The sequence below is a fragment of the Microtus pennsylvanicus genome, chromosome 2, assembly GCF_037038515.1.
Source record: "Microtus pennsylvanicus isolate mMicPen1 chromosome 2, mMicPen1.hap1, whole genome shotgun sequence".
Taxonomy (NCBI): domain Eukaryota; kingdom Metazoa; phylum Chordata; class Mammalia; order Rodentia; family Cricetidae; genus Microtus; species Microtus pennsylvanicus.
In genome coordinates this window covers 114731812-114752299 of record NC_134580.1, presented here as the reverse complement: position 1 = coordinate 114752299, position 20488 = coordinate 114731812, and the positions used below count along the sequence as shown (strand labels likewise).

General features: G+C 40.0%; 3 protein-coding genes across 3 annotated transcripts; all 3 read left to right on the top strand.

Annotated features, from left to right (window-relative positions):
• The first annotated feature begins 460 nt into the window (after window positions 1-460).
• On the top strand, window positions 461-666 carry LOC142844026 (uncharacterized). The gene has a single exon (XM_075962300.1). It carries the CDS (start codon window positions 461-463, stop codon window positions 638-640), a length of 180 nt encoding a protein of 59 aa, XP_075818415.1. The 3' UTR covers window positions 641-666.
• Window positions 667-6027: 5361 nt separating this feature from the next.
• LOC142844027 (uncharacterized) lies at window positions 6028-6377 on the top strand. The gene has a single exon (XM_075962302.1). The coding sequence runs from the start codon at window positions 6028-6030 to the stop codon at window positions 6178-6180; it is 153 nt and encodes a 50-aa protein (XP_075818417.1). The 3' UTR covers window positions 6181-6377.
• Window positions 6378-6390: 13 nt separating this feature from the next.
• On the top strand, window positions 6391-14852 carry Mkks (MKKS centrosomal shuttling protein). The gene is made up of 4 exons (XM_075962299.1): window positions 6391-7372; window positions 9992-10167; window positions 11736-11846; window positions 13933-14852. The coding sequence occupies exons 1-4, from the start codon at window positions 6391-6393 to the stop codon at window positions 14368-14370; spliced, it is 1707 nt and encodes a 568-aa protein (XP_075818414.1). The 3' UTR covers window positions 14371-14852.
• The last annotated feature ends 5636 nt before the right edge of the window (window positions 14853-20488 follow it).

Sequence of the window (20488 nt, the reverse complement as noted above, 5' to 3'; positions counted from 1 at the left end):
GACACCTGTGCCCTGGTTAGGGCAGGTAGCATGAGACCATTGTCAAGCTCTGTAGTCCATGAGAGGTTCAGAACACTCTGAGGAGTTCATTTCATCGCATTCTGGAAATTCTAGGCCAGTGCCCCCAAGCAAGAGCTCATAGTGAGTTTTTTCAATGTGTGTCTTAGAGGTTGTCTTCGGCATATGTCTGCACTGCATGTGTGCTCAATGCCAGCAGAAACCTGGGTGTTGGAACCCCTCAAATTGGAGTTACAGGTGGTTGTGGGCTGCTTTGTAGTTGCTGGGAACTCTTAACCACTGAGCCATCTCGGTAGCCTGTGAGAGAACTTTATTGAAGTGTAGTATATTGTTTGTGTTTGTAGGCATGATTTAAGACTGTTTATGTTTTTGCATTTAGGTTAATTTTAATTTTTTTCTTTTAAATGTAATCTTTTCATAGGTGTGCTGATGTCAACAAACTATGAGCTTTCAGAACCTCTGGAGAGAATACAAAGTTCTGATTGTTATGGTACCTTTAATTGGATTCATACATTTGGGGTGGCACAAAATCAAAAGCAGCCCTGTCTTCCAAATTCCTAAGGACGATACCACTGAGCCAGATAGTCTTGGACTTTCAAGTCAACCAAGGAGCCAAACGTAGCTGAAGTAGCAGTTTGCAGTTTTCAGGTAAGTTTCATTAAATCTGGTCAACCGTTTGTTAATTTCCAGTACAGGGAACTTAATTTTATAGCACTCTGGCAAAAAAAAAAAAATAACTTTTCAATATATATATATATATATATATTGAAAAGTTATGTGTTTGTTAAGATATACTCAAAAACTCATTTTTAAGATAAAAATAGATATAGTTTCAGAATAATTTTCTGTGTGTAGAAATCACTGAGTTCAAGAGGGTGTGATTATATATAGTTCAGGTCTATGATCCGCCATCCATAATTCCAAAATCTGAAAAGTTTTAAAAAGCAAAACATTTGTGAAACTCCTTTAACAGCAAAACAAGATTTTAACTGACATGAAGCAATGGGAAGTATTTCTTGCACTTAATTCATAACTTTAGGTTCTCTGCAGAAGTGCCTTTCATGATGAGTGCTGTGTTGATTGTGGTATGCACTAACTTTTTCATTACTTATTTATACGGTCCAAGAAATTCTGAAGGATGAAACTCACTGGCCCCAAGGGTCCATGTAAAAAATTACAACTCTGTAATTGTGTCACTCAAGTTCCAATTGGGCCTGAAACTGAGAGCAGTCCTCCCGTCTCAGCCTCCTAACTGCAATTATAGGTGTGAGCTACCATTTTTTTCTAGTATGTCTTTTCTTACCTTGAGTTAAGAAATATGCTGTAAATTCTGGCATAAGGCCGTAGCTTTAGGAGAACCTCAGTGCAGTGTTACTCATTTAAAGAGGATTGATATCCTCGCTTGCTATAAAACTGATCATAGCACCATGTGTGGTGGCACACACGCCTTTCATCCCAGCATTGGCGAGGCAGAGGTAGGCAGATCTCCATGAGTTCAAGGCTTGCTCATCAAGGAGCCAGTACTATTACACAGAGAAACCTGGCTCAAAAAAAAAAAAAACAAAAAACATTGATCATTGGAGCCGGTGCCTATAATCTCAGCACTCTGGATTCTGAGGCAAGGGGATTAGGAGTTGAGAGCAGCCTAGCTGTGTAGTGACCCTACCTCAACAATAGCAACAAAAATTTATTATATATCAAGATTTTATTTTTAAATGTTCATAAGGACAAAAATAAAGAGCATGATTTAAAATACTAGATTTTTTTTTTTGGTATGAAAAGTTGAGTAGCAAAACAATTACTAGGAACTTGGCAATTTAAAATATAGCCTTAGGGATAATGTTTGTATTATAAAATTTATATGTATTTAAAAGGATTTGTTGGGGGGGTGGGGCTGTGTGTACTCACGCCACTTGTATGTGAGTGCCTGCAAAGGCCAGAAGGTGACAGAATCCCCAGACCTGGAGTCACTTTAGGTCCTTTGAAAAGGGCAACAAGTACCCTTGCTGTGGGATAGTGTACACTATAAAGATTTCTCACTCATATTGGTTTAATAAAATGATTGGCCAGTAGCCAGGTGGGAAGTGTGGGGGTTGGGGGGAACCAGACTAAGAATTATGGGAAAAGGAAAGGCAGAGGCACAAGCACCAGCCAGAATCAGAGAAAGTAAGATGAAAATGACTCACTGAAAAAGGTACCAAGCCACGTAGCTAAACATGCAAGGATTATGGTTTAATTTAAATTGTAAGAGCTAGTTAATAATTAGTCTCAGCTAGTAGGCCAAACAGTTTATAATGTAAGCCTCTATGTGTTTCTTTGGGACTAAACGGCTGAGGGACCAGGCAGGTCAGAAAGTTCTGTCTACATACCCAGCTCCTATGCAGAAAGACTTTTCATGGATAGGAAAAGGGAGTTAGATTTATTAGATGCTTGATATTTATAGATAAGTTCTTTCAGATTGCTGTAAGACCATTTAGGGTATATGTGTGGAACTTTAAAGTTTATAGAGGCGATCTATAGTCAGACTTCAAGAGAAAAAAAAATTTCCTTGCTCAAAAATGAAGTATTAAGGCTAAGAAAAGAAAGTATTTCCTAAAATGTTAGGTGAACATAGTAAGAAACCTTAGATAACCAATGAGCAGTAAGTGATTTGAGAGGCTAGGGTGTGGTGGCCCACACCTGTAATCCCAGGATTCAGGAGACTAAAGCAGAAGGATTGCAAGTTCAAAAGCACTTTGTACTACATAGTAATAAAACCTTGTCTCCAAAGAAATACAAGAAACCAAACAAAATTAAATCCAACACTGCTAGATAGGCAAAGAGAATTAAGTATTTAAATTGGTTTGGGATAGGTGGAAGTTAAAGCCGAGTTCACAGTACGTTAAACATTCCAAATAAGCAAAGCTCATGAAAACAAGTGCTGTGTCTGTCCATTGATAGTTTTTATTTTGTAGAAAGTTTCAAACATTATGAGAAAAGAAAGGGTAGAAACTAGACCCTCCAAGTACACATTAACAATTAGCAGTATTGTGATTCTGTCTTGGTTTGGGAGCAGTGCTAAGGGTTGAAACCAGAGCCTTACACATGTTAGAAGTGATTTACCAGTGAGCTAGGAACCTTTTTCCTCATCCTTTTCTTTTAACTGATAGAAGAATTTAAAGTAAACCCTTTCTGTATTTTTAATGGTAATGGTAAACATCCAAACTACTACAGTGGGACCAACATTTGCTGACCACACTGAGAAAACTAAGAGGAACTCTTTACTATGACTTCGTGACCAGTTCCTGATCATATTTTTCAGTTTATCTTTAAAGTTAACAACAGAATAACAAACTGAGTTTTTTAGCATCTAGATCCAGACAAGCACACATTTGGTGAATGATTATCTGTTTCTGCAGGAGTGGAGTATATCACCCCTCATCTGCTTTGTTGGAAATCTCCCACATTGTGAATTTGGTGGATTGCATCTGTTTCTGTAAACTAGGAGTTAGAACAAAAGCCCACTTTCAGTTTTTGTTGTTGCTTTGTTTTGAACAGTGCTTGTAGATAGGCTTGGTACATGTCTTAGACAGTTCCATCGCTTAGATCAGTTTGGCTTGGTGAAAGGTGCTTTATCCACTTATCCAAACTAATCTTGCTGACCCAAGATTAGTTTACTAATACAAAATTCAGTTCAAGTGGCAAACGTGGTTAGTACATTCCTGAAAATCATTATTTAATAATTAGGTAAACCTTTGTTTTTATGACACCAGGCCTCAACAGATAAAATCCATAAACTGAATTTCTTACACATCATTCTTAAGACATCAGAATGTCATGCCTTAAGGCTTGCACTTTAGTGCCTTACATAGACTACTAATGCACTTCTGCTTCTCGGTTTGTATGTGGTAACATTGTGTGGTGCTTAGAATTTGAAATTGAATCGCAAAGCTTGAGCTCCTTTTCTCTTTGTCATTGAGCACATTCTTAATTGTTGTTTTTTTTTTAAATTGGCATTGACCAACAGTTTAGAGAGCATTAGTTGACTAGGGATTTGAAAAAGATTGACTAGTAGATGAAACTATAAAATTAACTCTGACTTTAACCAAGTCTATAAAGCATAGTTTGTATACTAATACAGTTGTTTAACTGATTGATTCAACTAAATCTAGACTGTAATAATGAGTTCTACAGTAGGAATGCTCACAACTGCTGACTTCCTTTCTTTTCCTGTTGCTTTAACACATATCCTGACACACTTAAGAAGGGAACTTTTTTTAGGTTTTGTTTTGTTTTGCTTTTGACTCACAATTCCAAGTTGTGGAATTGTTGGGGAAGTCAAGGTGGCAGGACCTCGAAGTGGCTGGGCTCATCTTCACAGTCGCTGAGTGGGATTGGTGCCAGTTCTCGCTCACTCTCTACACATCACCTAGAATCCTCTCCTTAGGGAGTTGTGCACCCACAGTGTGCAAGTCTTCTACTAATTGAGTAATTGCCCTCACTGAGCTTCTATCACAGTGATTCTAGGATGTGTCAGGTTAGCAGTTAAACTAACCATCACAGCTATCCTATTGTCATGTGTTTAAAAAGGATTTGGTTTAAATGCAGTCCTGTCTAAGCATAGTTTCAAAGCAGAATAAAACAATTAAAAAATAAAAATTACACCAAATAAATAAAAACTTGTTTTTAAGTTCCCAAGAGAACAAAGCCTTTTTTTTTTTTTGTTTTTCCTAATGGAAAATATTTTTTTTTCATATATTATGATCACAGTTTCCCCTCCTTCATCTTCTTCCAGATCCTCCTTACTTCCCCACCTTTCCAAATCAAGGCTTTCTCTCTCAAAACAAACAAGGAAAAAAAAGGAAAGGAAAGAAAGAAAACAAGCAAGCAATGTACAAGAAACACATGCAGAGACATACACAAACAAAACCATAAAAACACAAAATCAAAAACCATAATATGCACACAAAAGACCTATGGGGTTAAGAAATGCAATATGAGACAAAAAAAAAAAAACCTCCAGTAACACCTATGAGTTTTTTTTTATGTTGTCCAACTGCTGATCATGGAGCCTGCCTTTATGTATTGTTTGTATACTCAATGAAACAAGGAGAAACTAATTTTTCTTTGAAAGCAGTTGTCAAGTGGAAATAACTTCTGGGTTAGGAATGGAGGCTTATGTCTACTTCCCCATCTTAGCACTGGGACTCCCATTTGTTTTGGACCTGTACATGGTGCCACAGTTGATGTGAGTTTATGTTCCAGACCTGCTATGTAAGACACTGATTCCTTGGAATCATCCCTCACCCTGGCTCTTACAATCATTCCACCTCCTCTTCCTCAATGCTGAGGTGGGAGGGTTTGATGATTTCCCATTTAGGACCAAGTGTTCTGAGGTCTCTCATTCTCTGGTTTCTACTAGTTCTCGTCTCCTGCAGGAGGAAGCTTCTCTGATGGTGTCTGAGCACTGCACTAATACGAGTATAGCAGAATGTCATTTTACTGCCATGATCTTTTAGCAGAATAATTAGGTTTTTCTCTAGGTCCAGTATCTATCTGGTCTCAGGTTATTGGCCACTTTGGCAATGTCAGACAGAAGTTCCATCTCATGAAATGGGCCTCAAATCCAATTTTATAGTGGTTGGTTACTCCAGCACCTGTGCCACTGTTGCGCCAGCATATCCTGCAGGAAGGTCACTACTGTAGGTAGCTGGGGTGGTGTTTACTTTTCTCTTCTGGAGTTATAGAGTACCTAGTACCATGACTATTAGTCAGTAAGGGTAAAAAATAAACTTAGATTTATAATGTGTTGCTTATTTTCTAGAAGCAAAAGTATGAAGTCCATTGGTTTCCTTTTCTCTCACTTCCAGTATGCTTGTGATAGTTAAGATCCTTTTCTAAAAATGGAGCAGAGTATTAGAATGATTAAATTTGCTGCCTATGAAATACTTTGGAATTATTCTTCTAAATTTTTTTAATTTCTTATAGAAAGAAGCAACTTTGAATCTGAACTTGCTAATAAAAGAAGAAATGAAAAACCCCAGTTGGATTAGAAAGAACTGGCTTCTTGTGGCCGGGGTGACTTTTGTAGGTGTCCATCTTGGAACATACTTTATGCAGAGAGCTGCAAAAGAGTCTGTGAGGTCTCAGTCCAGAGACAAACAAAAGAATATTGAAGAATGAAGCAAAATAAATACTTGGAATTATTAATGTCATTAAATTAATGTCTACTGGTTATTGTCTGTAAACCACTTGATTTTTGTAGCTGGCAATGCTGAATGCAGACTCTTGTTCGTGAAAAAATGTTTCTAATGTTAAAACACATGGCAGTGCAATAAATGAAAAACATGTGAACAAAATAAAGCTACCTGTACAGGTTCCACCTGAAGCAGGATGTCTCGTTTTGAAGCTAAGAAGCCATCGCTGTGTAAAGCTGAACCATTGACAAGTGAGAGAGTCAGGTCCACACTTTCTGTCTTGAAAGGAATCCTAGTGTCTTGCTATGGCCCTTCAGGGAGGCTGAAGCAGCTGCACAATGGCTTGGGAGGCAGTGTGTGTACAACCTCACAGTCCTCAGCCCTGCTTCGCAACCTTTCAGTCACCCATCCCGTACTGAAGGTCCTAACAGCGTCTGTGCAGAATCATGTGTCCTGCTTCAGTGACTGTGGCCTATTTACAGCCATTCTCTGCTGTAACCTGATTGAAAATACTCAGAGGATAGGCTTAACACCCACGAAGGTTATTAAGTTAAATAAAGACCTCCTGAGTTTCTGCACCAGTTATCTCAAGTCTGAAGCCTGTAGTTGTCGAATCCCGGTTGATTTCAATAGTACACGTATCCTCCTCGGCTTGGTCCACAGTATCTTAACCAGCAAACCTGCCTGTATGCTCACCAGAAAGGAAACAGATCACATCAGTGCTTTGCTTTTGAAAGCTTTTTTGCTTACAATTCCAGAGAGTACAGAAGACCGAATCATTTTAGGGAAGAGTATAATTGTTCCCTTAAAGGGCCAAGGAGTTACAGATTCCACTGTATTACCTGGACTGCTCATTGAAATGTCCGAAGTTCAATTAAGGAGATTACCCACCCGGAAGTCAAGTGCCCTCAAGGTGGCGCTCTTCTGTGTGTCTTTATCGGGAGATTTTTCTAATGCTGGAGAAGGAACTCTGGTGGTCCCTTACCAAGTGTCCCTCGAGAATGCAGTTTTAGAGCAGTTGCTTAATCTGGGAAGGCAGCTAGTCAGTGACCATGTAGGTCTTGTCCTGTGCCAAAAAGTTATACACCCATCTTTGAAACAGTTCTTCAGTGAGCATCACATTATTGCCATTGACAGAGTTGGAGGGACTCTGATGGAACCCCTGAGCAAAGTCACAGGTAAAAACTCCTCTTGGCTTTTGTACATTAAAGCTAATATATCATCCTCCCTTTCTGAGCAGAGAACTTTGGTTTGTGCCACTGTTAATACCTTGAAAATATTTAGAAGCCACAAACCTTATAGCATTTGACTCGTCTCTGGCAACAAAAGTAGTTTCAAAGATCTCTTCCCAGTTATTAGAAACAGTGGTGCTGGCTTTTTCAACCCAAGTGTAGTCTGTTATGGTCTAACCCTTAGTGTTTTATAGGCAGTCGAGAAGTCTAACATAATAATGTCTTTAATACTGTACACACAATTTTTAAAATTGACAGAGCTTTTAAATCCTGTTATATTCACCTTCATTTTTATCCTAACTCCAAGAGATTTCCGTACTTCTGCCCAAATAGTTGTCCCTAATTTGAGAGGCAGGTATACGTTATACATGTTTGACATTTACCAAAACTACGTGTAGCTAGGTTCTTTTACAGTCTCTGTTTCTAACATGTCTAGTCCTCAGGCATGTAAAATCATGTGATAGACTGATATCTAGAATAACAATCACAAACTTAAAAGACTAAACACACATATGTGGTCAGGAGAAAGGTTAAAGAGTCCCTTATGTGAGCCACTTCTCAAGTGTCCTGTAACTGCAGTGACAAAATCAGGAATTATCAGTTATATCCATATTGACTGTGATGGTTGCTTTTTGTTTAACAAGGTCCAGCTATGTTGTTGGGACTAGTCTCCAAATGCTGACCCTAAGGGAGCCACTTGAGTCTCCCAAATAGCTACAACTATATGGTACCTGCCTTGTGATTCTCAGCTTAATGAACTATTAAAGTTCACTAGTATGGCAAACATTGGATACTGTCAGCCAAACGATTATCAAAATGAAAGTTACTAGGAACATTTGAGTAATTATTTGGAATTCATTCTTGGTATCGTAGGACAGACCTAAATTGTGTACTAATTTGCATTGGTCTGACTGTTTTCAGCCTAACATACTAGGTATTCTGGATTTGGTAAGTTAAAGTTTGAGACATTTTCCCATAGCACCAGTGTTGTAAATGGCACTGGTTTTCTGTGCTAGTTCAGTTCTGTGACTTAGCTCAGATACCAAGAACACACCATGAAAATTACGACTCTAGAGTTTTCTAGTCTGTGGACAAGGTGGCACATACCTAATACCAGCACTTGGAAGAGGCAGGAGGATCGAGATCCTCAATCCTCCCCTGCATAGCAAGTTTAAGGACAGACAGCCTGGACTACATGGAAGTATATTTAAAACAAACAAACAAACAAAAACTAGCCTCCAAAAAAGTGAGTTGCTACAAGTTACAGTTTTGATATGCAAGTGTTAAATGTTACTTCTTACATCTACTTAGAAATTGGTGTAGATTCCTGTATAACAACTACATTAAGAGATTTTGCTAATACCCAAATCAACTCTATTTGCATTTTAACTTGTGGTTTATGTAATTTCCCCCATGATAGTGAAAGGATAAACAAATAGAAATAGGAAGACAAGAAAAGTAAAATGAGTATGTTATATTCTTTATTTTGGCACTTGCATATCTATTTACATTTTTGTAAAAGCTCTTAGGCAAAGAGAGAAAGAGAGAGAGTGTGTGTGTGTGTGTGTGTGTGTGTGTGCCCTAGAGTTCCCAAAGAAATAAATGAATTTTTTAAAAAAGGACTTTTCCACTCTTCAAATTAATGAGGTTCTCCTTAACGTGTGGTTTTTGATCTCTAGGCTTTCAAGGATCCTGAACTTCCTTAAAATATAGGTAATTTTGTTGTGTGCCTTTTCCAGAGAGTACAAAATAGCTTTGAACAGATGTTCAGATAGGTCTGTAAGATTGGGAGTGTGGCTCAGTGGTAGAGCATCTGCCTAACATGAGCATGACTCTGGGTATAATGCCTAACGACACACACACACACGTGCACAAGTGAATAAATACTATCAGTCTGCCTACCAGAAAGGCCTGACCACTGTGCATGGCATTATTTCCTGGGCAGGAATTCCTAGATGATATAAAGTTGAAAAGCCAAACTAAGCACTAGTATGCATGCACGCATCCCTCTGCTGCCTGATTATGGTAAGAATGGCCGCTTTGAGCTAGTGCTGCCGTGACTTCTCTACTGTAATGAACTTTAACCTGGAACTGTGGTCCAGAATAGCCCTTACCCCTGTTGATGGAGTGTTTTTTGTTTTGTTTTTTAAATTTTATTTATTATGTATATAGTGTTCTGGGCACCAGATCTCATTATAGATGGGTGTGAGCCATCATGTGGTTGCTGGGAATTGAACTCAGGACCTCCGGAACAGCAGTCAGTTCTCTTAACCTCTGAGCCATCTCTCCAGCCCCTTAATAGAGTGTTTATCACAGCAACAGATAGGCAGCTATGACAAAGTTCATAAACCAAAAGAGCCTACACAAGCAAAGAGCATCACTTAATAGCAGAATATGAACTTCAGAGATCTAAAATGTGTTTTATTTCTTTATCCTGTATTTCATATTTTAAATGATAAGCTTTGGTGAGGGGTTTTATACTAGCTAGGAATTTTGATACTTATTCATTTTAAGAGTTCCATCTTTGCTTATGCAGTTTATATTTTCTATACTTTATAAAAATAGGAGCAACGCCTATTGGTTCCCTAAACACAATAGCTTCTACTACTTATGGAAGTGTGAAAGATTTGCACCCTGCAAGATTTGGCTCCAAACACTTTTTCCATCTTACTCCTCATGAGACAACTGTCTGCAGCTTGCTTCTCTGCAGTAGAAACGACACCGCCTGGGAGGAGCTGAAGGTAGGTGGATTTCCAGGGCCTACAGCATGGATGAAGGAGTCATAGCAGGTGCTGCAGGTTAAGGGCTGTGTTGTTTTTGTTTTTCACAATTTTTCATAGTTTCCACTGTGATATAATAAGTCACAAAGGGACAGAAGTAGGGACTGGAGGTATAGCTCAAGAGTGGAGCTTGGTACAGACAAGATCCAATCTGAGCACCAGATGAGGGAAGAGGAAAGGCAACGGCTCAAAGAAGCTAATTTAGTTGGCTGCTATAGTAAACTTGGAATATATTGTACGTTATCATTTCTGCTTTTTATAAGAAACCTAAAGGTTCTTGATGTGAAGTTTTCCTAAGAATAGGATGAGTTGCCTACGTCATCCAACCTTTTGACTTGATGCCACATTGCCATCTACAAATGTGTTGCTGCATTCATAGCTCTTGTGGGAAGCATGTAACCCATACACCACAGGCTGATCATGCCTGGACTGTGTGTACTGCTGTTAATGTGTATGAATAATTGACTCAGAAAGTGAATTTCCCAGTCACCTACTTTCTAGTAGAGTTTATTGTTTTCTGCAAGTTTTATATAAGGGAACTGACAATATACAGGACTGTTTGTTAGTTTAAAGATTCATACATGCTTAAAAATTCATCCTTAGTAAATCAAAGATTTGCATGCTTTTTAACTTACTATTGCTTGGTGCTATAAACAGGCTTTATAACATTTGTTCAACTTCCTGGTTTAGATTTGGATTTTAATGGAAGGACCAGCAAACCTCATTGTCACTGATGTTTTTAGGCTGTGCAATTGTGAGCAAAGTAGATATGAAAGAAATATTAATCTAATTCCGTGAAAACAGATGTATGGCTTAAAATTCTCTCTTCAGGCCGGGCGGTGGTGGCGCATGCCTTTAATCCCAGCACTTGGGAGGCAGAGGCAGGAGGATCTCTGTGAGTTCAAGGCCAGCCTGGTCTACAAGAGCTAGTTCCAGGACAGGAACCAAAAGCTACGGAGAAACCCTGTCTTGAAAAATTAAAAAAAAAAAAAAAGTCTCTCTTCATTCTCTAATCTTTATCGGAAATGTTTCTTGGTCACCGTACTATTTTGGGAAAATTGATTTTGTTCGTTATGAATTGAAATCTGGACCTTTTGCACTACTGAGATACCTGAGCAGGTAAAAGCACTCAATACTAGGCCTAATGTCGCGAGTGCAGTTCCCAGGGGTCACATGATGGAAGAAGAGAACTGACTCCCACAAGTTGTCCTCTAAGCTCTATACCTGTCATAACTCATTTGCAAACTGACCCCTTGTACACACACAAAATCAATAAACAGAGCCTTTTCATATTTAAAAAAAAATCCAAGGTGGATGACTTGGGTTCAATTTCTAGAACCCAAACAGTGGAAAGAAATGTCAGACTCCCACAAGTTGCCCTCTGACCTCTACTCATGTGTTCTGGCATGCACCTTTCCCTGACACACAGAGAATTAAAAATTGAAACTATGTCTCTATAAGTTACTATGAGAGTGTGTAGAGTTCACATACCAGGGTGAGATCCTGATTCTGATGTGTTTGTTCCTTAGCTCGCATGTCAGACAGCGCTGCATGTCTTACAGCTAACAATCAAGGAACCATGGGTATTATTGGGAGGTGGCTGTACGGAAACACACTTGGCTGCTCATATCAGACACAAGGTAAGCTAGACATTCTCCTTGCATTACTTAAGTTTTCAGCAGTTTTTGTTTTATGAGACAATGGCCAAATTATGATACCAACAAGCTTTGATACTTCTCAAAACTTAGATAATGTAGTGGAAAATATTTTAGGAAAATAATACTTGTAAATACAAGGTGCTGAGTTGATTGTATTGGTTATCATAAATCTTGCCTAACAACTGGCCATGTTCTCTGAGCATTATCTATATTTAATGCCTGTTGAAGCTGACATTCTGTTATTGGATGTTCTGAAATTTAACAGCATCTAATGTTTTAATGCTCACAAAAAAAAACAAACTGTGGTTCAAAATATGTATAATACTTTCTGGAGCATCAAGAGAAGAGCCAACTTCATGGATTACACATTTCCCAAGGATCAGATTTCACTTTACTATTTACTTTGTGTGTGCATGCATGCATGCATGTGTGCATTCATACATGGATTCATACATGCCATGGCACCTACATGTGGAAGTCAGAGGACAACATGTAATGCATGTTGTCGTCAGGCTGAGTGACAAGCCCTTTTACCCACTGATCCAGCTCTCCAGACTGTCATGACGGTTTTTAAATGGGTATCTGCCTGGGTCCTACCAACCCCACTATCTAGACTTCTCGTTAGTCTCCATTTACTGAAAGTCGTTAGATAAGTGTGTTATAGGTCTGATCAGTTATTTCATAGTCCTAGCCTACTTTGTTTGAAAGTAGATACAAAAAGATAAGCATGTTCCCCACATATTCCTGGTTGACCAGCTCCTGAGAGGCCCTACAGAATTTCCAGGGCGTAACTGGACCTAGAGAGACAGTGAATATTTTTACAGGCATAATCCTGTCACCTTTCCCAGATCACTCCACATGCATTTGAAGATAAAACCAATTCCTGAGAAGTTATCAAACTATACTTTATGAAAAACCAATTTCTAGCCAATCTAATGATAATCAATGGGTGATAATGTAATCTACAAATAAGATTGAATGCGTAGAAAAAATGTTTTGGAGAAAAGAGATATCTTAAGTAGGGTTTGGAAGAAACAGGACAGTATCGAACAGTGGGGGGGGTGTATAATATAAACCATGTCATCTGAATTTTAAGTCTGGTTTCAGAAGAAGATAGGAACTGTTTACAAAGAGCAAAGATATGGGTTCTTTAACCGTAATTCAGTTCGTAACTTGCTTATTTACCAATTCTATTTTAAGACGTTTCCATGGGGCTGGGGAGGTAAAGGCTCTTGGTAAAGCCTTTGCTAGGTAAGCAGGAGGACCTGAGTCCTGCAGCCATGTAAGAATCCTAGCTCCGGGAGGAGGAGACAAGAGAATCCCTGATGCTCCTTGGCCAGCCAGCCAGCATAGCCAGTCAGGAGCTCCCCATTCAGTGGGAGACCTTGTCTCAAAACTGCAAAGTGGAGAACAAGAGACAAAGGTATCTGACCTTGACCTTTGGCCTCCACACATGAACATTGTTTTCTCTCCCCCTCTCTTCTTTCTTCTCCCTCTCCCTTTCTCCTTTTTTTCCCTTCCCCCAGAATAATTTAGGATATTGGAACTAAAAGGAGGTTTAAAGTCTAAATATCTTTTGATTAAATTGAAGAATCTTCATTTTTCAAACATTGAAGTGAAAATTACACATATCCCTAAATGATGTCTTAATTGTAATTTTGCAGTATAATTTTAAGCAGCTCTCAAGCATTTAGCTGATATAATAAGTACTTTATTTGGGACATTAGTCTTTAGCAATTTTGCTCTATACTCATGTTTTTTTTTTGTTTTGTTTTGTTAATCCTATAATCTGCATTGACCTTTATATACTGAAGGAGGTGCCACCAGTCAGCCATTTAGAATAAACTGATAAAAAGGTCTGTTCCTTCATTCTGGTTAGTGACTGGGAATATACATTGTCCTCTGGCCAACCAGGTTGACTCACACAGGCCAATCAGCATTGTTGCGAGATCTAAGGAAATGAAGGTGAATAACCTTTTGAACAAGGTTTTGATAGAGTATCATGTTTTTCTGAAGCATTTTTATATGAGTTGATCCGTCTGTTTTCACTGGTCTTATTCCTCTTTAGGTTCACAATAAGGCAGACGACATTGTCAAAGAGGATGGTTATTCTCGAGCGGAACTCCGGATTGCTGCTGAAGCATTTTGCAGTGCTCTAGAAGCCATTGCTGGCTCTTTGGAACACGATGGCGGTGAAATCCTCATTGACATGAAGTATGGACACTTTTGGTCAGGTCAAGCGGCTTCTGCTTCTGTTAACTGGCCAGATATGCTGTCACGGTGTGGCTGTGGCCTGTGCAACAGCCAGGAAGGACTCAGCTGGTCTTCCTTAAGAAGCACTTATCATCCTTTTACACCACAAACCTGCCTGTCACAGGCAGCTGTGGACTCAGCCAGCAACCTGATCGTGGACTGTTTCACTGCCAAGCTTAGTGGCCTGCAGGTGGCTGTGGAGACAGCCAATTTGATTTTAGATCTTTCCTATGTCATTGAAGATAAAAACTAACGTAAGAGAATGGTATATTTATGTTATTAAACTAGTTCAGATGTCTAAGGAAAAAAATGGTTGTTCTCTCCCAATGGCCTGTTCTGGTGGAGAAATGATTTATAAAAATGTAGACTTACTTTCTTAAGGAAAGACAAGAATGTGAAATAGAAATGTAAAGACTGATAGTAATTCTTGATGCCTTTGCTTTGTCACCATCGTACCACATCTGGTGTTTGTACCATGCATTTATGTTTGGAGGTTTGTAAATACTAAAGATAGTGTGTCACCTTAAAATATGGGAGTTGCTCCAATAAAGGGTGACCCCTGAACCTTTCCCACTAGCAAGGTAGTAGTCTTCCCTTTTCATGGAAGCCATTGTTCATACGCATTTAGCTTTTTATAAAACTTGATACTTTCCTTGGTGTAACATTGTTGGCTTATTTTAAATATTGTGAAATTTTGTTAGGATGTTTTAATAAAATCATTTGTGTTTCCTAAAACTATATATAACCTATAATAGAAAATACTGGAAATATAGCTAAGCATAGGTAACATGTTCTTGCAATCTCAACTACTTGGGAAGTTAATACAGAAGCAATGATACTGCCATGCCTGAGGCTTAAGCAGTAGTAGGATTCTTTTCCAAAGTAGAAGACAACACTTCACTAATACTTGAAGAAAATGATGCAAATTCAGATGGTAAACCATGGCATGAGAATTCTTGATGAAAATAATTTCAAAGAAGCTCATTCTGGCAGAAACAAATGACAAAAAAAATAAATCATAAGCACATTGTGATTAAAAGTAAGATTGAGGAGTAAGAGAGACTGCTCAGCAGTTAAGACCACTGCATGTTCTTCCAGAGGTCCTGGGTTCAATTCCCAGCACCCACATGGTATCACAGCCTTCTGTAACTCCAATTCCAGGAGATCTGACCCCCTTTCTGACCTCCACAGGTACCAGGCAGGCACATGGTGTACAGAGATCCATACAATCAAACTTAACTCATACATATAATAAAATAATTATAAAGTAAGATTGAGACCTGAGTATTGCCTTAGGAGGTACATCAGCACATAGAGAGGAACCACTGATAGCTACAAAAAAAAAACAAGAAGAAGAAGAAGAAGAAAAGAAGAAGAAGAAGAAGAAGAAGAAGAAGAAGAAGAAGAAGAAGAAGAAGAAGAAGAAGAAGAAGAAGAAGAAAGTAAGAAAGAAATCTGTGACAGTGTCCTTTTTTCAGGGTGCACAGGACATAGAGTAGTAAAATTATTGGACCAAGAGGGTCCAGCAGGATTACCATCTTACTAATCAAAAGAAATCAAAGTTGGAGCAGGAAGAAAGGGAAGAGCTAAAGCTAATATTAAGAGGACTTTTCAGTGATTGGTCTCAGGGCTACCTCACTGGTACTGTGTTAGGAAATCTGCACTGTAGTGAAATAGTTTGTTCGAGGTACTTCAACTATGCATTTTTTGTTTCTTCTGATAGAAGTTTGTTTTTGACCTCACTAGTTTGCATAAAGTATATAGACATTATCATGGTAAAAGTATAATGTATTTTTTATTAATAGTTTTTCCAGCCTGGTTACAGTTTACCCTCTCTCCTCTCCTTCTTGTCCCTTCCCCCAACATTCACTACCTGACCCCAAGCATTCCCTCTTTCTTTTCAGAAAACAGGAGGCCTCCCTTGTATGTCAAGCAGCCATGGCATGTCAAGTTTCATTAAGACTAGGCACCTCCTCTCATATTAAACCTAGACAAGGCAACCCAGAAGGAGGAAAGAGTCCTCAAAGCAGGCAACAGTGAAGGAACTCACGAAAAACAGAAAGGTGGTGAATATATAACCGAATGAGGGGACTGTGTTCCAGCCCCAGTAAGCAACAGAACTTGGCAGCATTGACCTCATGGTTCTGGAGAAGTAAGGGGCTATAGCATTTTCCTCCGTGATGAAGGAAAACCGCTGAGGTTGGTCATATGTCAGGGTTGTCCCTGGGTAGAGGCCTAGAGAGGCCTTTTTGTGAAACTGTGAAGTTGAATCCCTGGTTGCCTTGGAGACCCTAAGGTATTGGAGATACCTGAGTCGTGGGATACCGGCTGAGGCAATTCCTCAGTCCCTGGTACCAACTTCACTGAAGATGGCCAGAGTCATGGAATACTGTGAGAACGAAAGTTATGTTTTAATCTTTCAATACTATGCCTAAGAGATCCATGAAACAGAATTGCCTCTAACCAGTAAGCCTCCTGCCCAAGGACATATACTTTCTGAAATCCTGGAAACAATTATTTATGGGCGATAACAAGCCACATGTTTCACTCCCCTGAACAAGTTTGTTTGACCCAACTACACCACACCCACTCCCTCCCTTATCCGCTGAGGCAGGCTGATCTTCAGCTTCTGGCCTGAGCTTGCACTCTCTTCCGTCTTTTCTCAGAGAGGCAGCTTCGCTCCTGTCTCTCTTCCCACTTCCGTCCCCCCCCCCCCCCCCCACTGCCCCGGACCAGCCACTGCTCGGGAACCGGCAGCTGTCTCTGCCTGGGACTAGCTGCTCTGTGGGCCCGCTGCCTACTGCCGCCGGGGATCTTGCAGCATTTTTAACAACACCAAATGTACTTGATCACATGAAGGTAGGAGGATCACAGGCAGGAAGTTACCAGGATGTATACTTGCCCTGATTGGACCTGATGGGGGTAGATGGTGGCCCTATGGTTTTGCCTTTTTAAGCCCCTGCAAAATGTGACTTTTGGCCATTTTCTGGGAACCCAGGAATGGATCTGGCCAGATGACATCCTCTTAGCCAGTATTTAATTAAAGCTTACTTCAAATTTGGCTCAAACATTGTGGTAATGGTCTTATTCTCAACCAGCGGGATTAACAATACCTGCTGAGGAGCTTTCCTCAGCGCTCAGTAAGTGGAATCAGCTCAGGAGAAATAAGTGTGTTGCCACCAACAAAGCTGAAAGGAGTTGGAGATCTGAAGAGCACTTTGACAATAGGCATGGAGACGCAGAGTTTAGAGTTTGCCCAGCTGGGTTGCAGTCTTTCTTTGGTCCAGTATATCAAGTATTAAATGCTTTCCTTTATAAGTGTTGCTAAGGGCATGGTGTTTACAGCAATAGGAACCGTAACTAAGACAGTCTCCTTTGCTGGACACACATCTCCAAATTCTGTGCATGTGACTCTTGATGGCTAACAGCTAATCAATTCCGTCTCAATAAAATAGTCCTAGACAGGTGTAGTGGCATGTACACCTTTATATCCCAGCACACAGGAGGCAGAGACAGGTGGATCTCTGTGAGTTCTAGGCCAGCGGGTCTATATAGTAAATTCCAGGACAGCCAGAGCTACATAGTGAGACTCTGTCGGGAAAATAACAGAGAGAGACAGAGATAGACAAAAAAACAAACAAACAAACAAAAAAAAAAAAAACCAGACACACAGGTGGCGGGGGCAGCTCTAAGCACACAGGCAGCCAAATCGGTGTGCCAAGGGAATTTGTAATCTCTGTTTTGCATGTGTGTGTGTGCGTTCATACGATATATACATAGTCTTACTAGTGTTTTCAGTTGTGTTAGATTTTGTATTAGTTACTGTTTTGCTGCTGTAATAGAACACCATGGTTGTTGAGCCAAAATTATCTCAGGACCTGTACCTCGAGGCCTGTAGGACAGAGAAAAGCCTGGCTTGAGTTTAAGGGATAGTCTCAAAACTACCAAGGATGAGACAGCAAAATCTAGGTAGATGCCCCTCCAGCCAGAGGGAGGACTTGGCTGTCTCTCATTGGCTGGAGGGACCCCCACATCACACAATGTCACTTAACCTATATAAGCTGATGTTCACAGTCATAAACAGTTTGTGCTTTGACTTGACTTCTTATCGCATCTGATTGTCCTTAGACATGGGAGCTCCAAATCTGATTGTCCTGCCTCGTGGGGCTGCAGAAGGAGCAGATAGTGCACTCATGTTTCCCTGGGGAATAAGGCTAAGGAAGCCTGCCACATGACCAAGGCAACTATCGAAGGAAGAGTTTATTTGTGCTGATAGTTCCAGAAGGATTAGCGCCTATCATTAGGGCAAGCATGGCAGCAAGCAGCTGGTCTAGCTACTGGAGCAGGAAGCGGAGAGCTTACATCTTCAACAAAAAGTGCAAAGCCTACAAGTCTCACATTCTGTCTGCCTGCTCATCCATGATATTCCCCAAACCTCAGAGGGAGTGCTGTAAATACACTCTTTAGTGCTGAGCACACAGACATCTCTTTTTCTCGGCATCTTGATGAACCAAGAGTCTCTGCATTCCCTGTCATTCATTGCAAAGAGAAGCTTTGGTGATTAAAGCTGGGCTGCATTTGTCTATAGGTATAATCATAGATGTCTACATTCTGGAGAAATGGCTCAGTCGTTTAGAGCACTGACTGATCTTCCAAAGGACCAGGGTTCAAGTCACAACACCCTCAGGCCTCACAACTGTCTATAACTCTAAGTCAGAGGGATCTGATGCTCTCTTATGGCCTCAAAGGGTACTGCACACATGTGGCATACAAGCAAAGACATGTGTCATACAGACAAAACACCCATACACATGAAATAAACAAATGTAAAAAAAATAACTTTATAAGGCAGTTGAAACTGTGTCAATCTAGGAAAATAACAGCAGTAACCTCACCCCTTAGATGATTGCTCTAGCCTTGAAGTGTTGATTGGACTTATATTAGCAGGCATGGAATCCCTCCTGTGGAGTGGGTCTCAAAGCCAGGGTGGTTCCCATTATAGTCATACCATTATTGCATCAGTTGGCACACCTTTCCTGGTAGTTTGGTATAGTTCATAGCATCCACAGTTGGGTCCTTGTACCTCTTCTCCCCTGGAAGGTTGCCTGGCACCTTCTGGAATTATAAAAGCTAGACAGCCTGGAGGAAGCTTCCATATTTATTTGTTGTAAAATATAGAGAAAACAAGCTGTAACTAAGAGATCTCAAAAGCCAAATCTCTGATCCTCACCACATATTAGAATCATCTGGTATCTTTAAGAATTCACATACAAGGAGCCTTCAGCAAACTCAACTCTGTAAAGATAAAACACAGTCATCATTTTTTCCAATATGTAGTTAACATAGAAAATGAATGGTACGAAATTTGATTTAATTACCATGTCTTCTCTGTGCCCGATGCTTTGTGAACCTAAGCCTGATGCTCACAGTCTTAAAAGTTCAACTAAATTAACATGTGAGTTCTTGCTTTGGCAAGTCTCACTATGTCCCCCTCCCTTATCTTGCTATGTAACCCCCTGGCCTTGAACTTACTGGATTTACATGCATGATGCATCTTTTATCACTGTTGTTGTACACAGAGGACTTTAAGTGGTGGGCAGTTAGTCTCCATTCAGACCATTATTCTAAAATTTTCTATCATTTGAGAGAAGTATATCAAATGTACTCCTGAGAGCCATTTCTTTCTTTCCTCTTTTAAAAGGTTTTTTCAAAGAAATTGCTTTTAGCTATGTGTTTGTTGAGGGAGGGGTACGACTCATGTACTTGTGGTGCCTGTGGGGTCCACAAGTGTTGGATGACCTGATGCTGGAGTTACAGGCAGTTGTGAGCTGCCCAGTGTGGATGCTGGGAAGCAAACTCTTCAAGAGCTGCATGAATTCTTTTGTATCTGCTGAGCCACTTCTCGCTCCTGAAGCTGACTTCTTATCACTGGTTCCAGACACATCAGTGTTGGGTTACCAGAGTTTGCCATAAAGAGCTCAGTGCTAGAAAGGCCCTGGGTTTGATCCAGCACTGAACAAATTCTTGTCATGATACGTATCTTTTCTCTATCTTTTCATCCAGATCTAGTGGGTTTCTACCCAGCTTCTGATGTGAACAGGAGTTAAAAACTGACCAGGTGCGATAGGGTGGCCTGATATCAGATGAGTGAAAGGAACAGGCCATTTGCCCACACTAAAGATATAGACAGAGATGGGATTATAATGAAGCAAAGGTCAGTTAGAGGTCACCTCCATGGGCCATTTTTGTACCAACTGGTTTTGTCTTTTTTGTTTGAATGATGGCACAATGTCCTGCTGCAACATGACTCTATCATTATACTACTATCTAAACCACTGGTTTTCCTACCCTGCCCCCCTCTAGTTCTCTGG

Coding starts and splice junctions, on each gene's coding strand:
- LOC142844027 (XM_075962302.1), top strand. CDS start 6,028: ATGAAAAACCCCAGTTGGATTAGAAAGAACTGGCTTCTTGTGGCCGGG.
- LOC142844026 (XM_075962300.1), top strand. CDS start 461: ATGAGCTTTCAGAACCTCTGGAGAGAATACAAAGTTCTGATTGTTATG.
- Mkks (XM_075962299.1), top strand. CDS start 6,391: ATGTCTCGTTTTGAAGCTAAGAAGCCATCGCTGTGTAAAGCTGAACCA. Junction 7,373..9,991: donor ACCCCTGAGCAAAGTCACAG/GTAAAAACTCCT, acceptor TTATAAAAATAG/GAGCAACGCCTATTGGTTCC. Junction 10,168..11,735: donor CCGCCTGGGAGGAGCTGAAG/GTAGGTGGATTT, acceptor TTTGTTCCTTAG/CTCGCATGTCAGACAGCGCT.